This window comes from Brassica napus, chromosome A6 (assembly GCF_020379485.1).
Source record: "Brassica napus cultivar Da-Ae chromosome A6, Da-Ae, whole genome shotgun sequence".
Lineage (NCBI taxonomy): Eukaryota > Viridiplantae > Streptophyta > Magnoliopsida > Brassicales > Brassicaceae > Brassica > Brassica napus.
The window spans coordinates 23,260,805-23,280,246 of record NC_063439.1 but is presented as its reverse complement, the minus strand read 5'-3'; the positions used below and the strand labels follow the sequence as shown (position 1 = coordinate 23,280,246).

At 35.9% G+C, this 19,442-nt stretch overlaps 3 protein-coding genes and 1 long non-coding RNA gene across 6 annotated transcripts; 2 read left to right on the top strand and 2 right to left on the bottom strand.

The window, feature by feature from the left end:
* The first annotated feature begins 1,722 nt into the window (after window positions 1-1,722).
* Window positions 1,723-3,143, top strand: LOC125610024. Its single transcript, XM_048781670.1, has 2 exons — window positions 1,723-3,007; window positions 3,088-3,143. The coding sequence occupies exons 1-2, from the start codon at window positions 1,723-1,725 to the stop codon at window positions 3,141-3,143; spliced, it is 1,341 nt and encodes a 446-aa protein (XP_048637627.1).
* Window positions 3,144-4,327: 1,184 nt separating this feature from the next.
* Window positions 4,328-6,864, top strand: LOC106348795 (30S ribosomal protein S1, chloroplastic). Its single transcript, XM_013788609.3, has 7 exons — window positions 4,328-4,710; window positions 5,361-5,636; window positions 5,702-5,782; window positions 5,867-6,148; window positions 6,224-6,334; window positions 6,408-6,494; window positions 6,631-6,864. The coding sequence occupies exons 1-7, from the start codon at window positions 4,408-4,410 to the stop codon at window positions 6,739-6,741; spliced, it is 1,251 nt and encodes a 416-aa protein (XP_013644063.2). The 5' UTR covers window positions 4,328-4,407; the 3' UTR covers window positions 6,742-6,864.
* Window positions 6,865-7,086: 222 nt separating this feature from the next.
* Window positions 7,087-8,315, bottom strand: LOC106348796 (craniofacial development protein 1). Of its 2 annotated transcripts, none has more exons than XM_048735224.1 (3): window positions 7,990-8,315; window positions 7,770-7,919; window positions 7,087-7,502 (listed from the first exon to the last, which is right to left on the bottom strand). In XM_048735224.1, the coding sequence occupies exons 1-3, from the start codon at window positions 8,167-8,169 to the stop codon at window positions 7,155-7,157; spliced, it is 678 nt and encodes a 225-aa protein (XP_048591181.1). In that variant the 5' UTR covers window positions 8,170-8,315; the 3' UTR covers window positions 7,087-7,154. The 2 variants fall into 2 exon arrangements, with proteins under 2 accessions (XP_048591181.1, XP_013644064.2); XM_013788610.3 differs by having other exon boundaries at window positions 7,770-7,922; window positions 7,990-8,313.
* Window positions 8,316-15,735: 7,420 nt separating this feature from the next.
* LOC125575921 lies at window positions 15,736-19,292 on the bottom strand. Of its 2 annotated transcripts, XR_007314468.1 has the most exons (4): window positions 16,766-19,292; window positions 16,321-16,654; window positions 16,117-16,250; window positions 15,736-15,948 (listed from the first exon to the last, which is right to left on the bottom strand). It is a non-coding gene; the product is annotated as an uncharacterized LOC125575921 (long non-coding RNA). The 2 variants fall into 2 exon arrangements; XR_007314467.1 differs by having other exon boundaries at window positions 16,321-19,292.
* Window positions 19,293-19,442: the final 150 nt, after the last annotated feature.

Below are 19,442 nucleotides of genomic sequence, written 5' to 3'. Positions count from 1 at the left end.
AAATGGACGATGGAATCTTCGTGACTCAAAGCACCTACGCAAAAAATCTGATTAAACGGTTCGGCATGGTAACCTGCAAGAATGCAAGGACACCTATGAGCACGACCACCAAGCTCTCACGTGACGAGGACGGCAGGAAAGTTGATGAAAATCTGTACAGAGCAATGATCGGTAGTCTTCTTTACCTCACTGCAAGTCGCCCTGACCTATGCCTAAGTGTAGGGATCTGTGCACGCTATCAGGCCTCTCCGAAGGAATCACACATGAATGCTGTAAAACGAGTGATCAAATATGTGAAAGGAACTCTGAACTTTGGTTTACACTATACCTTTGAAACTAACCTTAATCTTGCAGGGTATTGTGATGCTGACTGGGCAGGTTGTGTAGATGACAGAAGAAGCACATCAGGAGGATGCTTCTTTCTAGGTAACAACATGGTCTCATGGCACAACAAGAAACAGAATTGCGTCTTCCTGTCAACAGCTGAGGCTGAATACATAGCCTTAGGAAGCTGCTGCACCCAACTTCTGTGGATGCGACAAATGCTTGTTGACTACGGGTATGTCTCTGACCCCATGCTTGTTCACTGTGACAACATGAGTGCCATTAACTTGACTAAGAATCCTGTGCAACACTCTCGCACAAAGCATGTCGACCTCAGACACCACTTTGTGAGAGAATTGGTAGAACTGAAACTTGTGATCATTGAACATGTCTCATCTGAAAACCAATTGGCAGATATCTTCACTAAACCTCTCGACTTCAACACTTTTCTTGGACTCAGAAAGGCGTTGGGAATTGTCGACTTGTAATCACATCACCCATAATGTCCTAAGGGGTAGATAAGCTCAGGTAGTAGTAAGCTCACTTTAAGTCACCCCTTTCAAAACCTTGTATCAACAATTTGTTAGAAGTCATAATCTGAGCTGTTCTTAGCTATCTTAGTCACGGGACTCTAAGGTGAAGGACACTCATCTTGGATCAGGATGCTAAAACATTCTGTGCTGAGCACTGATCACTGTCTGGATTGAGTCAAGAAACACGGAAACGTCAGACAAAGTGTAACATTCTAAAATAACAGTGTGAAAGGCCTAAAAGGAAGAACACTCGTTTTGGAACAGGGTGTCACAACACTCTGCATCTAAGACGATCACTGTTCAGATTAGGCAAAATCAGAGATTAGTGTGACATTCATCATGGATCGGGGTGACACAACACTTTGCATCTGTGATGCTCTTTGTCCCACTAAGACCATGATTTTGGGAAAAAGAAAAAAAAAAAAAAAGAGGAAAAGGCCTTATAGGTTCCCATTGTAGAGGCAGAGATAAGAGCACAATGCTGCGTGAAGTGTTTCTAAAGTGTGACCAAGCTAAGCAACTGATCTAGTCTTCAGCAAAACTTCTAGTGAACTAATCTGTGTCAGCTACTCGGCTGAGCAAGCTACAGATTGGAGTTGAATCATTGCTTTTCATTCGCTTATTTTTGACTTAAATGTGTCTGAACCTGTCTGAGCTAGCCGTATCTTTTCCCATGGGACATTGAACATTTGTATATATATTTTTGACTTAAGTGTGCCGACAATCATGTCTTGATGATCACAGGAACCAGTCCTTATTACTCTCTACATATGTGTCTTGCTTAGAAGTGCATTAGGATTCCTTAGCGTAAAAGTGAATATTGGGCTTAAATGTCATTTGTGAAACAAGCTAATGGGTCAGTGTGATGGGCCAAAACAAGCTGAAACGCTACTTAACCACTAAGGGTTTTCAGCTCATGCGCCACACTCCAAACCGAGAAACCCCAAAGCTCTCTCTCATCCCAACGAGCAACATGCAACCTCGGAGAAGCTCGCGATTGAGACAATCACTGGAGACTCAAAGCTCTCTGCCATCACCGATCAACCCAGAATCGTCGTCGCGTCAGCGGAAGTATTCCCGCAAACGTCTCCGCCGCCCCACGCCGGCTACTCCGCCACCCCCGGAACCTGAGGTTGAATCTCTCTCTGAAGACAACACAGATGATGACGAATCCGACGCATCTCTGGAAGAAGCTGCCTCTGATGATTCTCAAGATGAACAACCGGACGAGTTTCTTTCAAAAGGACCAAGATACGAGGAGAGTCGCCAAGAGTTCCAGACCCTGATTCAAGCCAACCCTGCGCTTCTCCGACCGTCCAGGGCACCAATCAACTCTCGATTTGCTACAGTGGAAGCGACTGAAAGGTATCGGGATCTGAAGAACAGGAAGTTTCTTGTTCAGTACCGTCTCCCATTAGACGAAGAGAATCTTCAAGATGTCAAGAAGGTGATTGTGGACTCTAGACTGATTTACACGGTCATTGACTCTGACCCCTTCAAACCTAGTGTGATAAGACAGTTCATCGCAAACCTGGTGGATGCCGAGCCTCGAGAGGATGGAGTTGCAGTCTATGTTAAAGGCTCACTGGTTAACTTCTCTCCAAGCCTGATCAACTCTCTGTATCTCATTCCATCATGTGAGGAGGATCCTGACTGGTCAACCTATAACATGGATCGAGTGTGTACGTTTCTGACCAACAAGCAAATCCGCCGCTGGGAGGATATGAGCTCCAAGTTTCTCACTGCCACAAATCAAGTGCTGTACAAACTTGTTTGTGCCAACTGGATTCCAACCACAAGCTACACAGCCATGAACCCAGAACGTCTTCGATTCATCTACATGCTCTACCATGACCGCAAGTTCGACTTCGGAAAGCTTGTCTACAACCAGATCATGGCAATGGCTGAGAACACGAGAACCGAACGCACTCGAAGAATCATCTTCCCCAACCTAATTCAGCAAGTGTTGCTGTTCCAACGCAACGTTCCTCCGGACTCTGACGATGAGGAATTCACTGGCATGCCAAAGAAGGTAGTCAAAGACAAGAAGGCAGGCTTAGGGTCTGGAACCGAGTCTAGGTCACCTAACCTTGAAGAAGACATTGAGCATGCTATAGCTGGTCTCAAGGCCATCAGCATGCGACTTAGGAGTAAGATGATCTTGAGGAGTTGAAATAACTAATGTTGCATCAGTACTAACGTGATTTTATCTTAATGTGCATCTATGCAGGGGGAGAATACCCACATCAGCAGCAGAATGAAGACAGTGATGGTGGAAGTGACTGAGGGAACGCTATATGTAGTCGATTCATCTATAGGCTCAAATTTTCATGTGTTTGATTTGTCTCATAATTGATCGGGAGACAATGAGCTTATTGGATGTATTTTGTTGTTTAGGGTGAACTTCTCGATTATGGTTTTAAGTTGTGTTCCAGGTTGTGTAATATTCTAGGGTTGTATCAAAGACTATTATCCGGATTGAATTCATGGTTTGAATGGATTGTTGTGTCTAATTTTCAACCATAGCATATTTCCTGTCAACCATGGTTTTGCAGGTAGCATAGCGTGTCACATTCAGATAAAAAGGGGGAGAATGTTAGCTCCAGAAAAGGAGCTGGTTCAATGCAAAACAGAGCATGTGATACATGGCTCGCTCGGTATGCGAGATACCAGTTCAAAGTGGGTATGAGTTGATGACGTGGAGACATCGGCTTAGAAGATCTTTGCTGTGGTGATAAGCTTGAGAAGATCTGCTGTTAGCGTAATATTAGGAGATAAGAATATTATGTAACAGAGTATATAACGGTGACTAGATAGGAGATTTAGGTCACGGTTTTTAGAGATTGAAAAGAGCAAGTGTAAGAGGCTGTTCTACACTGGCTCGCGTGAGAACAATTGGTGAAGTTCGATCACCAGTTGAGTAGTTGGATAGATTAAGAATTGGTCCGTAACAAGTCAGTGTTGACGTTGTATAAGTCGGATTAGACAGGTCTTGTAAGATTGTCTAAGAGATTCTTAATAAAACAAGTTGTGTGATTGAAACGTGTTCAGTTCTTATACTTTGATATCCATTTGATCTTTCATATATATGGCACAAACAAGACTTTCACGTATACATCTATTGAGCGACATAGAAATAGAGCATTTCTAACCCATTTCAATATTTATTTCTATATTTAAAAAAAATAGAAAAACTCTATTGTAAAATTATTATTTTGATCTCTAAGTATATAGATAAAATATAATTTCTTTATATTTTTCTTAAAATATTTTTTTAAAACAAACTTGTTTCTATATAGAGTTTTTTCCTGTTTTAGAAAAAAATAGAGTGGGGTCACACATATTTCTGTGGCCCATGTCATAAACGCCACGCACGCATAATTTTCCATGGCCCATAGCATAAACGTCACGCTGTTTAGCGTATTAACAAACGGCATGTAGTCCAACAGATCATCATCATCATCTTTGTAATCCTCCCTTATCTAACCATAGAAGAAGGAGCAGAACAGATACGAGTGAGTGAGACTCTCCTCTTCGAGTGTAGGCAACAATGGCGTCACTGGCTCAGCAATTCACGGGGTTGAGATGCTCCCCACTCTCTTCCTCCTCTAGGCTAACGAGGACACCGGCCAAGAACTTCCCGCAGAACAAATCCGCCTCCGTCTCTCCGACGATCGTGGCGGCGGTTGCGATGTCTAGCGGGCAGACAAGAGAGCGTCTCGAGCTGAAGAAGATGTTCGAGGAGGCTTACGAGCGATGCAGAACTGCTCCCATGGAAGGTGTCGCCTTCACCGTCGACGATTTCGCGGCTGCTATTGAGCAATACGATTTTAATTCAGAAATCGGCACTAGGGTTCGTCTCATCTTTTCTTCATTAAAAGTTTCCAACTTTGAGCTTTAATCGCTACTTGAGATTTGCAATCTATTGTCATGTTGGTTCTGTAGAAGTAGTAGGCATTGGCATTTCGGATATCCGTTCGATTTATTTGGTTCTAGAGATATAAGATTGGTTTGATATTTAGGAAGTTCGGTTTCGGTTCGGTTATTGTGGTTTTCATGTAAGGAAGTTGAGAACTTGCTAATATCTGATATAATTTTGGATTCCGTTCGGTTGAGTTTTTTGGTTAATTCGGGTTAAAGAGTCAGAAAATTTGGGTTTTGGGATTAAATATCTGTTTTTTCTGGGTTTTCGGATAAAAGTTTGGATATTCAAATAATTTTGAATATTTCGGATAAAAACTATTCGGGTAATTCGGTTTATAAATAGTATTTTAAAAATATTTGATTATTTTAAAATTAAATATAGTTAATATTTATAAGTATACAAACTATATTATAGAAATTCGGGTATCCATTCGGCTTCGCTTTCGGTTTTCTTGGTTTTAGAGATAAAAAATTTGTTCGGGTAATTAATAGGATTCAAACCCGAACCAAACCTCGTTTTCGGTTCGGTGGCTTATGTAGAAGTATATGTATCATTTTGTGGCTGTGACATTGTTTCAGGTCAAAGGAACGGTGTTCAAAACTGATGCTAACGGTGCATTAGTTGACATTTCCGCAAAGTCTTCGGCTTACTTGTCAGTGGAACAGGCTTGCATTCACAGAATCAAGCATGTGGAAGAAGCTGGTATAGTTCCTGGTATGGTTGAAGAGTTTGTCATCATAGGTGAAAACGAAAGTGATGATAGTTTGCTGTTGAGCTTAAGAATGATCCAATACGAACTTGCTTGGGAAAGATGTAGGCAGCTTCAGGCTGAGGATGTCATTGTTAAGGCTAAGGTACATTTGGGAACTTGGTTGTTACTCTTTGGTTAACAATGTTATAATTGGATTATATGGTTTAGGTTATTGGTGCTAACAAAGGTGGATTAGTGGCTCTAGTGGAGGGTCTTCGTGGATTTGTACCATTCTCGCAAATATCATCGGTTAGTACTTGTCTCAAAAGCTTTTACGAGTTTAAGGATAATCAAACCTGATGATGTGTGTTCTTCTACAATTGTTTTTGTCAGAAAGCAGCAGCTGAAGAGCTACTTGATAAGGAAATACCTCTAAAGTTTGTGGAGGTTGATGAGGAACAGACAAAGCTTGTCCTCAGCAACCGTAAAGCTGTAGCAGACAGCCAGGCTCAGCTTGGAATTGGATCTGTGGTCCTAGGAGTTGTTCAGAGCTTGAAACCATATGGTGCCTTCATTGACATTGGTGGAATCAACGGGCTTCTCCATGTCAGTCAGATCAGTCATGACCGTGTCTCAGATATCGCTACTGTTCTTCAGCCCGGTGACACTCTCAAGGTCACTCTACCACAGATAATTCTTTAAACTTTTTTTAGTAGGGATCTTTGAGCAATAACGTATAGTGTTAAACAGGTTATGATACTGAGCCACGACCGTGACAGAGGAAGAGTAAGTCTCTCCACCAAGAAGCTGGAGCCAACACCAGGCGATATGATTCGCAACCCGAAACTTGTTTTCGAGAAGGTAACACTATCTCCACTGAAATGTTCTCTCAATTCCTTTCGATCATGTTTCTTACTTTTCTCTTGTCTCAAAGGCTGAGGAGATGGCTCAGACGTTCAGACAGAGAATCGCCCAAGCAGAAGCAATGGCCCGTGCTGACATGCTTCGCTTCCAACCTGAGGTACAGTTTTAGATCATAACCACCGTTGGTTCTTTACAAAAAATTATGTTGTTGGGGTTTGGTTTGTTCACCAGAGAAGTTTTGTTTTTGATGGATAATGATAATAACTTAATGTTTGGTGTATATGTTTGAGCAGAGCGGACTGACGCTGAGTTCTGAAGGGATACTAGGACCACTAGGATCCGACTTGCCAGATGATGGAGTAGACCTCACCGTCGACGACATTCCTCCAGCCGTTGATCTATAGATTCAAAAGCTTTCTTTTTGTAAGTTTTTTTTATAGACAACTACACATCCTTGAGCTTAATGTAATATGTAACAACAACTCATGTGTGTAATTTTTAAAAATCTATATTTCGTTTGCAATGCCCAAAAAGTTCCATCAGAACGCTTTGCCCAGAGAACCAATGATCATCAGATTACAAAATTGAAGTTCGTGAGGATCCTAGGTAAGGGTTCGTTCGGATCAGTCCATCTCTTAGAATACACCAAACCAGACGGCTCGATGTTCTACAAAGCCATGAAGATATCAGCTATTAACCGCCACGATTCTCTCCACAGAGAGTTTCAGATCCTGTCAAAACTCAGAGGATGTCCTAACATCATTCAATCTTTTCATAAAACAAGAACACTGACACATAAGAAGTAGAGTCATCACATTCAGACATCATCGTGTTTTCTCTTGGACTGAAGAGCTAAGCGAACGTCTCTCTCTTTCTCAAACTGTCTGTAATCAGCTCTCTCCAAAAAAGAAACTTTATCAAGATACTGATCAGAGCTCTTCTTGTACTTATCCAGCTCGTCTTCAACACCTTTGTTCTCCTCCTTGTACTCTCCCCAATCTTTCTTCGTCTTGTCTAAAACGCTCAGCTTCTGTTTCTTTTTTATCTGCTCAAGAACCGCATCAACCCCTGAGGTCGATGCAGAGGAGGAGGCTTCCTTTGAACCCGCTTCCACTAACCGCTTCACTTCGATTTCATGCCCAGCAAAGTCTTTGACCTCTGTTATCTGCAAAAGCACAGTCACATTTAACTTAAAGCATACACGACACAACCGATCCTTTTAGTTCAAAACAGCTGAAATATCTTAAGATTCTAACGTTGCTTAGGCAAAGCAAAATCATACTATATATTAACTTAAAAGACAGAGACTTTAATCATGCACAACCTCTCTTCTTAGTTCAAAACAGCTGAGAGATGTCACATTAACATAAAGACAGAGACTTTACTAACTAGACCTAGTCAAAGAAACACAAAAGGTTAAGCCTTTGCTCACCTCAACCTTGCCACGGCTCGATGCAGCTGCAGCGGTTGCAGTAGCGTTTCTGACAGCAGCTAGAGCGGCTGCAGCGATGCTCTTAGCCTCCTCGCTACAGCTATTATCCGAAACGCTATCTTCCTTCAGTACACCAAGATAACTTCTACACTTCTGCGTTATAGATAAAAACGCTTTAAAAGCACAAAATAACAACGAAGACGCAAAACGCAAAACTCACGCTATTATTAGCTGAGTTTTTAGCGGGCAAAGCGGTTGAGCTCTTTGAGTGGAAGTTGACTCGCTTTTTTGGTACTCCTGCATTCATTCGCTCCCACATCTCCGCGACTTTCTTAGACACACTGCTCGAACCACTTTTCTCAGGCGAACTTTGGTTCTCTGATTGGTTATGAGACTCCATTCCTGGATTCGTGATACGGACACGAACTAAATGTGAGTGTTTGAGTACGATGGGGTATCAAATGGAAGAGTAGAGGGAAGCTTTTAGTTGGTGAATACCGGTGTACTTTTGTGATGTAGGTGGCGGCTGCGAAGAGTAGAGTAGAGGGAGCGAGCTCCAATGGTGTCTTCTTTTATTTTTCTATTGGGCTTTTGAGCCTTTGATAAAAAAAGAATTTCAAAGCCCGTTTTGTAAACATTTTTTTGGTTTCCCGTATTTGTTGTTTATTAAACCTCAATTTTTGGATACAATCCTCTTTGATAATACGACAGTTTTTTCCGATAGTTATTTTTAAATTTTTATCAAAAAATAACACCTAAAAATATAAAATAATCAAAATAATTCATTTTTATTTTTACAAAAACTTAGCAGGCTTTTGTCAAACCACTCCCAATTATTTATATCTCTAAAAATAATTTAGGATAACTTTTTTCAAGGTTGGGTTTTTATTTCACAAATCTTATATATATATATATATATATATATATAATCTATAATATAATAGTACAATTATCTCTTTCTTGAAGCAACACGTCAGCATTTTGGTGGATTCTACTTTTAAAAAGTGTGAAAAAGTATCGAACCTATGGTTCGAACCCAGGTTATTGAGATATAAACACCAATATTTATACCACTAATCTAAATTATACTTGTATATTGATAGCCGAAACTAATATATATTTATGAAGATCAGAAACTTTTGCTTCTTCGGTTTTTTCTGTGGACCGAGCCTACAAGTGTATTATGAGTTTCATTTTTAAATGAGTTTCATCACGTTATATGAAAAAAAAAACAATTATAGTTTTTCCATATTGTAAACTGTATACGTTTAACATGAGTTAGGGTTCTTTTCATCATTGTCTTAGACAAGTCTGAGTTACATAGTTGGGCTGTGTGTCTGTTCGTAATCTATTTTTTCACTGGTGAACTCTTCATCTCCCCATCTTAAATTCCTTGATCTTAAATGTTCCTGATTTGTAGCCTTTCTGTAAACCATATATATATATAATTCTAATATTTGATGAACCCAATTTGCATCTCCACAAAACTCATTGATTCCTCTTAGCTTTAACGATCTTCTAGAAAATGTCTTTCTGCCTCTCCAGTTCCTCAAACCGGCGTTCCCGGCATCCGTCACTTAACCTTCGAGTCTCTTCGTGTTGGTCGTAGTAGTCAGTGCATAGCCTCTAACCTCCTCGCTTATGTGATTCCCTGAACTTCAAGAAAGACAATGAATTTATGGGAATCACAGTTCTCTTCCTTGATGAAAAGGTAAGCTATTCTTCGATTTATCACACTTATTTAATATAATTGTTTTTAATTGATTTTCTGATTATTTGTTAAATAATATTATTTGCAGATTCTGCAATTCGTGGGTTTATTCCCGTCGGACGTGCTAATAATTACATGCCATCTTTGAAAGCCGGTTCCATTGTGAAAGTCGATAGTTTTGAGGTTGCTAGGTGCTCAAGCATGTACAAGATAATTGATCATCCATTCCTCATTCGTTTCATATCACCAACTATTATTGATGAAGTCATCACGGGTGTTCCTAAGATCAATCTCCAATCATAATTAGATTGTTTGATAATTTCCAAATGATTGCGAACACAAACCTAGAACTCCCAGGTATATTATCATATTGCATCTGAGTTTATAATATGTTTCGTTATCATAACTGATATTTAAACTCGCAAATGTAGTTGGGCAAATCCGTTATGTCCAAGGCTCTGACCTTAGCAAAGAAACAACTCGAGTCGTTATCCGTCTCTTCAATAATCCGTAAGAAATAATTAACACATAATTCCCTTTATATTATTATCTATATTGTGCTAACATCAATAATCAAAAATATTTCCTACCCAAATTCTGTGGTCGTCTATTTATCTTCATTACTTATCAAAATAATTTTACGCAAACCTTTATTTTACAGCTTAAAAGAAACCACAACAACCCAAACAATCAAAACACCAAAAACTAGAATTCCAAAAAAGACGAATCATTAATGATCACCTCTCTTTTTTTGTCTAATCTTTGAAATAAACTTCAAAACAAATATACCAAACCAAACACCTCAACTAAAACTCAACGACACATACATCGAGTCAGCTAAACAAATACAAACTATACGACCAGCTAATTAACAATTTACAAACTTACTTTCGCAAAGACACATACATCGAGTTAGCTAAACAAATACAAACTACACGGCTAACTATTTAATAATTTACAAACTTACTTTCGTAACGAAGAAGACAACCAAGATCAGTGAAATTACCTAAACAAAAAAGCAGAGTAAGTTATAAACTCTGATAAATACAACTAACAATGATTTTTGTTTACATATTATCCATCAAATAAAAGATAAACAAACATAGCCACAATAAGAGATACAAAAGACAATCCCGACAAACACAAAGACAGTAACAACAGCTCCACCTGCTCACTCCTCTTGCCTTATAAAAATAGTTTACATGTCCAATGTCAACAAGCTAATGCTATTGTCTTCTTATGAGAAATACTTAAATTCGTTTAAAACTCATTAAAACATAAATACTCAGAAGTTTAAAACTCATTAAAACCCAAATACTCCGAAGTGTCACTAATTTTATAGTTATTTCTACAAGTCATCATGTATTTGTTTTAAAGGTCGGGTTAGAGCAACAAATTTAAAAATAAAATAACAACATATAACAAATTATTACATAATACAAACAACTTTTTTTTAACGCTGATTTATTATGATCTTACAATTATGATATAGGAAATATTACATAGACGATTCGACAACCGACAATACTACCTGCCTTATGAAGACCTACGCCTAACTGCAGCACCTGAGCCGTCCGATGAAGATCCACGCCTGACCAGATTTACTTGCACCATGTTGAAGATCTCTTGCAAGCCTTTCCTTTGTAGTCTGCATAATTGGTTAATAAACCGCTCTCTCCGAGACTTGAAACCTGGATTTCCTGTAATCTGCAATAAATTGCATAGTCTGGGATTCGAACCCCAGACCTGGATGTAGAAGCCTTTAAACCTTAATCTGCAATAAATTGCATAGTCTGGGATTTCCTGTAATCTGCAATAAATTGCATAGATTTCCTGTAATACAAACAACTTACACGACTAAACTAGAAAAAAAATATCCAGAAACAAAAGGTACTCTCAACAACTTTAATATAATTTATGTACTTTCAATAGTACAAGAAACAAATCAAAAAGACAAACAAACAATAAGTCTCAGTGACATAACAAACAACAACTCGAACTATATCAATCACATTACTAACACATTTTAGACTTTCATAAGGGGAAAACAGTGCATACACAGTTCATCATCATAACTCTAACCCTATAACAATAAAAAAAAATTGAAAAACAACTCAAAACGCAAAATTCACAACTACACTAACCCTAGCAAAAATATTGAGATGAAACAAGAACTCTGTGCACAACTCCGCACTTGCACGGAGACAATGCTAGATAACAAAATCAATAAAAATACTCTTTAGTAATGTTATAATCTAGTCAATTGACACTGTGATGCTTAAGTCGAAGTCACAACTCTTTTTTATAGAGGATCCAAATGCCCAATCCCCGATTCCCATATCGAGACCCATATCTCCCACAAATGATTCAATTTTCCTATCTCTCCATTCCAATCATTATAATGACCAAATCATGAATCGATAACTATGATCTCCATATCAATTGAATAAGATTCCGTTTTTATGAGAACGAAAATCATACCTCTACAATCTTCTTCTGATTGATCCTGTTGATTCCCATTTTTCCTTTATAAAAAAGCCTCCATCGAAATTTCACAAGGGGTCATATCTCCGTGATTCTGTATCGAACCCAGATCACCGTGATTTCGTATTGAAACCATGTCTTCCCGATCTTACCATAAAGAGATAGATCTGCTCGATTACATTCACTACCCGGATCCCACCTTCGAAAAACCATGGAAACCCTCGCCGTAGCTAGGAGTGTCAAAATGGGTCAAATGGGTCAACCCAACCCATAACCCAAATGGGTTTACTGTTAATGGATTATGGGTCAACCCAACTCATTTATTAAATGGGTTGGGTTGACCCATGACCCATTAAATTAAATAGGTTAGATGGGTTAAAGGTTGACCCATCAACTCAACATCTTTATAATGAATTATTTTTAAGTTAAGACCAAGTTGATCGAAATGAGAAAATGTTGTTTTGTCGTTTTAGCGGAAAAATGCATTTTTGCGGGAAAATGAGTTTTTGCAGTTTCAGCGGGAAAATGCTTTTTGAGGTTTTTGGGTAAAACAAGTTTTTGCGATTTAGGCACGAAACCACATTTTTGTAGTTTTGGCGGGAAAGGGCGTTTTGTGGTTTTAGCGGAAAATGTGTTTTTGCGGTTTTAGCGGGGAAACACGTTTTTGGATTTTGGCGGGAAAACAGTTTTTTTTGCGAGAAAACGCGTTTTTGTGGGAAATTGCGTTTTTGCGGGAAATTGCGTTTTTCCGGTTATGGCGGAAAAAGCGTCTTTGCGGTTTTGGTGGGAAAACGCGTTTTTGCGGGAAAACTGGTTTTTCAGTTTTGGCGGGAAATTCTGTTTTTGTGATTTTGACGGAAAAATGCGTTTTTTGCGGTTTTGGCGGGAAAACGCATTTTTGCGGGAAAACTGGTTTTTCATTTTTGGCGGGAAATTGCGTTTGGTGGTTTTGGCGGGAAAATGTGTTTTTGCGGGAAACGTGGTTTTGCGGGAAACGTGGTTTTGCGGGAAAACGAGTTTTTGTAGTTTTGGCGGGAAAACACGTTTTTGCGGTTTTGGCGGGAAAACACGTTTTTGCGGCTTTGGCGGGAAAACACGTTTTTGCGGTTTTGGCGGAAAAACTTATTTTCGTGGTTTTAGCGGAAAAACTTATTTGGCGGGAAACGCATTTTACCACCGAATAAATGTTTGAACTTTTGAGAAACTCATGATTTTCCAATTCTATCAAACCTTAGAATTGGGTGGTTTACTCATGGTATTTTTTAATTGAAAACAAAATGGGTTAGAGTTGACACAACCCAATAAACCCATTAACTTATTAACCCACTAACTTGTTAACCCATTAACCTATTAACCCATTAACATGTTAACCAATTGGATCAAAAATAAACAGTTCATTTGGGTTAATGGGTCAACTTGGATTGGATCAACCCATGGGTCATGACCCATTTTGACACCCATAGTTGTTGCCATGTTTGAAAAGGAGAGTTTTTTCTGTTATTTCATTTAAAAAAAAATCTTTTCAAAATTACATTTCTGCTTTTTGGGAAAATTCAATTTCTACTTTATTAGATAAAATAGTTTTTTTAACACTATTAGATCAAACTAGGGGGTTTATCCGGACTACACCCGGATTATTTGTTTATAATTCTTTTGGTTGTTTTTGGTACAAATTTTTTAAAAGTTATACATAATTTAAAATCAACAAATCCTAAAATGTCTACAACATTAGCAAATGAAGATAGAGATTTTTTATATTGTTTTCTTGTTAAATTTAACATTTGATCTTCTATATTCTTTTTGCATTTTCATACTAATTATATGTTGTTTAATTTGATGCATATGGTTTTTCTAAAGCTTAGAATATTAGAATCATATAATGTCACATTAAAATAATTATGTCTCTTTCTATGTCTACATTTATTTTGACTACAACCGAATGACCCACAGAAAGTAATATAGAGTATAGATTACTGACATGTGTATATATATCACTGAGAATATCATAGTGACTTGTTGTCTATGTCTTCTGATATGCTGTTTACGAAATCATTGTGAAGTAAAAAACTTGAATGATTTATACGAGTTTCCAATTAACTATTCAGAGATAGATCTTCTTTATTTCACAATATATATAATCATGAACTATTTTATCACGACTCAGGAGATCAACATTAAACTATCAAATCACAGAAAGAAACTGAAATATACAGAAGCCACTATTTGAAACCTACACAATAATTAGCAATCATAAAATTTAGAGCAATACAGAGTAGTGCATAAAGAATTGTAAAATTCTTACATCAATGCATATCAAAAGCATGATGAAAGAAAAGAAATAAGCCATACTTAAGGGCATTTCCAAGAATGACATCATATTTGGTATTGAAATTACATCAAATTTGGTGTTTTGGTGTCACAATCTTTTTATCATCTCCAAGAATAACACCAAATTTTACACCAAATGTATTATTATATATTATTTGATGTTTTCAGTTCTTAAAGTTTTATATTTTTATTATTTATTAATTAATAAATAATTATTTAGTCACATTTAGATTATTATTTATATTTTATTATTTGTAAATGATAAATAATAATAGTCATTTAGTGATTTATTTTGAAAATAAAAATAAAATTTTAATTTAAATTTTTTTAATTATGTGAAGATAAAATAAAAATACAAATAACATAATATATTTATTTTTAATTACAAATTTGATAACAATGGAACTATATTATTAAATGAAACATAATAAAATGTATTTTAATTATTTTGTGTGATGAATAGTATTACACTAAATTTGGTATAGCACTATTCACATTACACCAACTTTGATGGAATGGTGTCAAATTTAATGTTTTGTTGGAGATGAGATTACATCAAATTTGGTATTTTGGTGTCTTGTTGGAGATGTCCTAATGCAAGAAGCTAACGCATAAATCAAACAGCGATGATAAGATTAGCAACCAATGTAAGATTCTTTCAAACTTGTTTTCAAAAAAAAAAGATTCTTTCAAACTGAGTAGGTGGGAAAAGTTAGATAGAAAATATGAAACATATCATTATACTTAGGGCCTGACTGGTTCAACCGCAGCGGTTGCGGTTGCGGTTGCGGGAGTTTACGGATGCGGGTGGTTGCAGTTTCAAGCGGTTTTAAGAGATTTATACGATTGGTTCTGCGGTTAGAAATTGGTGCGTTTGCGGGATACTTATGACTGGTTAACTACGAAATGCAGCAACGGTTAAATAATAAATTAACAATATTTACATTTTATACAATTATAAAAATATCAAAAATAATAATATTATAATAAATATAAAATTTATATTTAGAAAGTTATAATTTAATTTTTTTTTAAATATAGAAAATATTTTTATTTTAGAGTTTTATAATATTAATTAAAATATAATAGATATATTTTAGCATTTTTATAATTCCAATTTAATTTTTTATTGAATATTTTTATTTTTGTATTTATATTGTTTTGGAAAAAAAGAAATTTTTTTATCTTCCCGCAACCGCCCAAAACCGCAAACGCTAGCTGGAACCAGCTTTGAATTTATGAGGTTCAGAGCGATTTAGAGCGGTTTGGAGCGGTTTGGAGCGGTTTGAGCGATTGTTGCGAAACGTCAATAACCGCTACCAACCGCAAAAGCTGCGTTTGCGGGTGGTAGGGGGAAAACCAGTCATACCCTTAATTGACACTGCTGCTCGTGTGATGGCAAGGAAGATTCAACTGAATCCCTACTTTCTGCGCTCTGATCTGGATGTAAATGTATCTATTATGACCAATAACTCTGACTATCAAACAGAACAACTGGTTACTGTTACTTAATGTCTTCAATGAGTCATTGATCAGATTACAACCGACGCATTAATATTAGAGAACTACCAGAAAGAAACTTCTCATACGAATATCTTCGGAAATAAATGAAAGTGATTTAGATTGCTGCTGTAAAACGTCATCTTCTTGTGAGACCTAAAAGATGAGTGAGTTTTAAAATTGAAATCAAATATTCAATTTGAATCCATCAAGTAGAACGATTTGGGAGAAACAGTCTACAACATTAAAATTAACCACAGACAAAATATATATCTCAATTCAAAAATCAGAAAAATTCATAAACCAGCGTTTACGAAGTCATACCTTCAGTAGACGCCATAGTTTTGCAGAGCAAAGCTGATAGCTTTCAACTAATTTAGAGGACACTTCAAAATCCCTAGCTTCCTGGGAGTTTGGTCGTGATCCCTCATTCGGAAACCAAATCATACTTTGTCATTCTAACACAGAACGAAAAATGTAATAGAGTAAGTACGCTTGGTAAGAAACAGGGGACTATATAGTACATACCAAGAGAATCTGATTTTGTAGAATAGAACACAAATTGCGTCTCTATACGAATGGATTTTCATCAGCTATTCCAAACCCTTAAAAAAATGTGGAGATCGTGGGTTTCTGTACTGCAACAGAATAAGAAAGAAAAGGAAGCGATGTAAAAAGGAGGTAAATGAGTCTTATGGCCTAAATAAATCTGTAATATGATCAACTAAGACTTGGATTCCCAATCGTATACGGCTAAATAAAATGGAGAAGCCGAGAAGGTATCGATCACGCTCTTGTAAGAAAGAGGAGATTGTTGTGGCATCACTAATAAAAGAGTTGACATGGGATGGGATCCTTTGGACTGTAAAACAATTGACAAATCAAAAAAATTCAGTAAACTCCTCAAAAAATATAGCGCTGAATTTAACTCATTCAAATATCTTATCATTTTGATCTTGTGTTTGTGGCTTACCTCATGCACTCCTTACTAAAAAATACTTGCGCGTTTGGCTCAGCTTCTGGTTTGGTTACCTCTGACTCGATGATTCTCATACTGGAGAAAGAATATGTTTTACACGCAGATCCAAAAACTACAGTAATTAATAAGTAGATGAGTGATCACTATATCATACCAATCATCCGCAGTATTTCTCCAGTGTCCTCTTAGCTTTTCGAGTTGAAAACTCATGTTTATAAGACAGAGGTGTAGATAAATAGATAATGGAATTGAATCAGTCTACAATTAGGCTACTTTATACGTGTTACATTTAAGAGAATGGGAAGGTGTGGGAGATGAAAAGATATTATAAATGAAGGGTCTGGCTGAGAGATGGTCGTCAGAAGCAAAGCGTTACGTATGTATGAGCAGAAGAAGAGTCACAATTAGGTTATAATTTCTTTGTTTTTTTTTCTCTCGTCAGATTTGATGATAGTTCTTTAAGATGATGTGGCAATTTAAAGCTTTGTGATAGGTTAATTATTTGAGCTGATGTGGATAGGCTAAGAGTTGAGTATATCCAATTTTTAATATTGTTAGATTGTCATTTTTCATTTATCTTTATGTTTATTTTCTAAATATACATTATATAAATTCTGATTATGTGATTTAATCGAATTGGATTGTTTATGCATATCAAAAATATTTTAAATAAAGTTAAGTATAATTGAGTTAATTTTTATTAGGGTTTTTGCGCTGGATGACCATAAAAGATACTTAAATTAGGTAAATGATCATGATACTATTTGACAATTTTAATTCCATATCTACCCCTATATTAATCCATAATCCTGATATATATGTCTATATACAAATCTCTTTTCCGTATTTCTTTTACTGTTTCTTTTTCTATCTTTTAGTGGTTTTAGTTTCTACAAAAGCACCTTCTTCCTTATACTCTTTCTTCCTGCAATATTGTTTTCCAACTTTTTTAACGATATGAAACTAGTTTTTCATTTTCATCTTCATCTCTCTTTTTTCGTGTGTGTATGATTTAGGTTCGTATAACGATTTTCATAGATCTTGATTTTCTAATTTTTAAATCTCAAATTCAGATCTGTTAATCAGATCCCACTATTTACACAAAAAATTAATGCATACTGCTTCTAGACGCCATTGTTCACTGATGAGTCTATGTCTCTTCTTTTGCCGGCTTAAGATTTTTTTTGGGAGGTGTTTTGCAACCCAATCAACGCCGGGACCAAAAAAGTTGACCGACTAACCTTGCCCTTTCCCTTTCCCTGCAACAAGTGGAAGTCAAAATTAAAAAAATATAGAAAACGCACGTATTTAAATAAGAATGAAGACAAGGCCATCAAGAACCACATATTTGATGAGTAACATCTAAGTCTAAAAATTACTATTCGTTACCACATGCATTACTTTGTAGCCATATATTCAATTTTGGACAGAACCGTAAAATCACCATATCTTTATACATGGTTTTGCAAATAAATAAAAATAATGCATGATCACCTAATTATCTTCTCTGTTTTGGTTATTCACCTAAATTGGCCTTTTTATTAAGTAAATAAATAGCCAGATATTGTAAGATCGATTTTTAGTCAAACTAGATCCTTTTGTATCGGAATTTGAAAAGATGTATAGCTTAAATTAGAGATGTTTCACTTTGTGATTCATCTATAAATGTATTTCTCTGTATTCTAATTTTTAAAACATCATTATTTCATTATCTAAGATGAAAATTGCTTTCAAACCTTGGTTTATTAGTTTCATTATGCTCACAATTCTTCTCCACGGTTTGTATTTACATTTACAGTTTTATTAATATATTATATAATAATGGAGGAATTTTCATGTTTACCATATTGTTGATACTATTATTCATGTTACTTTTACTAAATAACCATTTTCACAAATATGTTCTTCATTGAAGAAGGAAAAAATCTCTTTTACCCTTGCTTTATATATATAATAAATAACTGTATAAATAAAAATATAAAAATTAATTTTTGGATTATATGTTTTCAAATTCGGACTTGTTTATAAATTTTGTTTTTGATTTTTTGTCGAAATTAGTTTTTTCAAATTTTCTTTTTGAAACTATTTTTTTTTAAATACAATTTTAAGTATTTATTTATGTATTTATGAGAATCCTAAATTCCACATTCCAAAACTTTATACCACTTCTAAACTCTAAACCATAAATCTAAATTAGTTAACCCTAGGGTTGTAAGTGTTTTTTTACCAATTTTAAAGTACGGGTAAAAGTTGTTAAGGTAAACATGAAAAAATGATATTAGAAATGTGATAGTTTAGGCAATTTCCCTATTATCATTCAAAAATTAATTTTATTTGATGCCATTTATTTTATACCTACGTAGATTATATGTTTAATTCTATATTATTGAGTTTAATGATTTTCCAAAAATAATCAATGATTAGAAAAGAAGATATTTAGACTTTCAGTTTTAAAAAAAAAATATAAATATGCAGAAAAAACTCCAAACATATGTCTTACAAAAGTTATGTTTAATTATTATAATAACAGGAGAAAAAACAATTGCAAAACGTTACAAAATAGGCCAAATTGGCTAGAAATACACAAAACATAAGTTAATTAGTAGATCATGCAACAGAAAATATATTTAGATAGTTGGAGAGAGAAACAGAGGCGAAAAGACTCACCTGA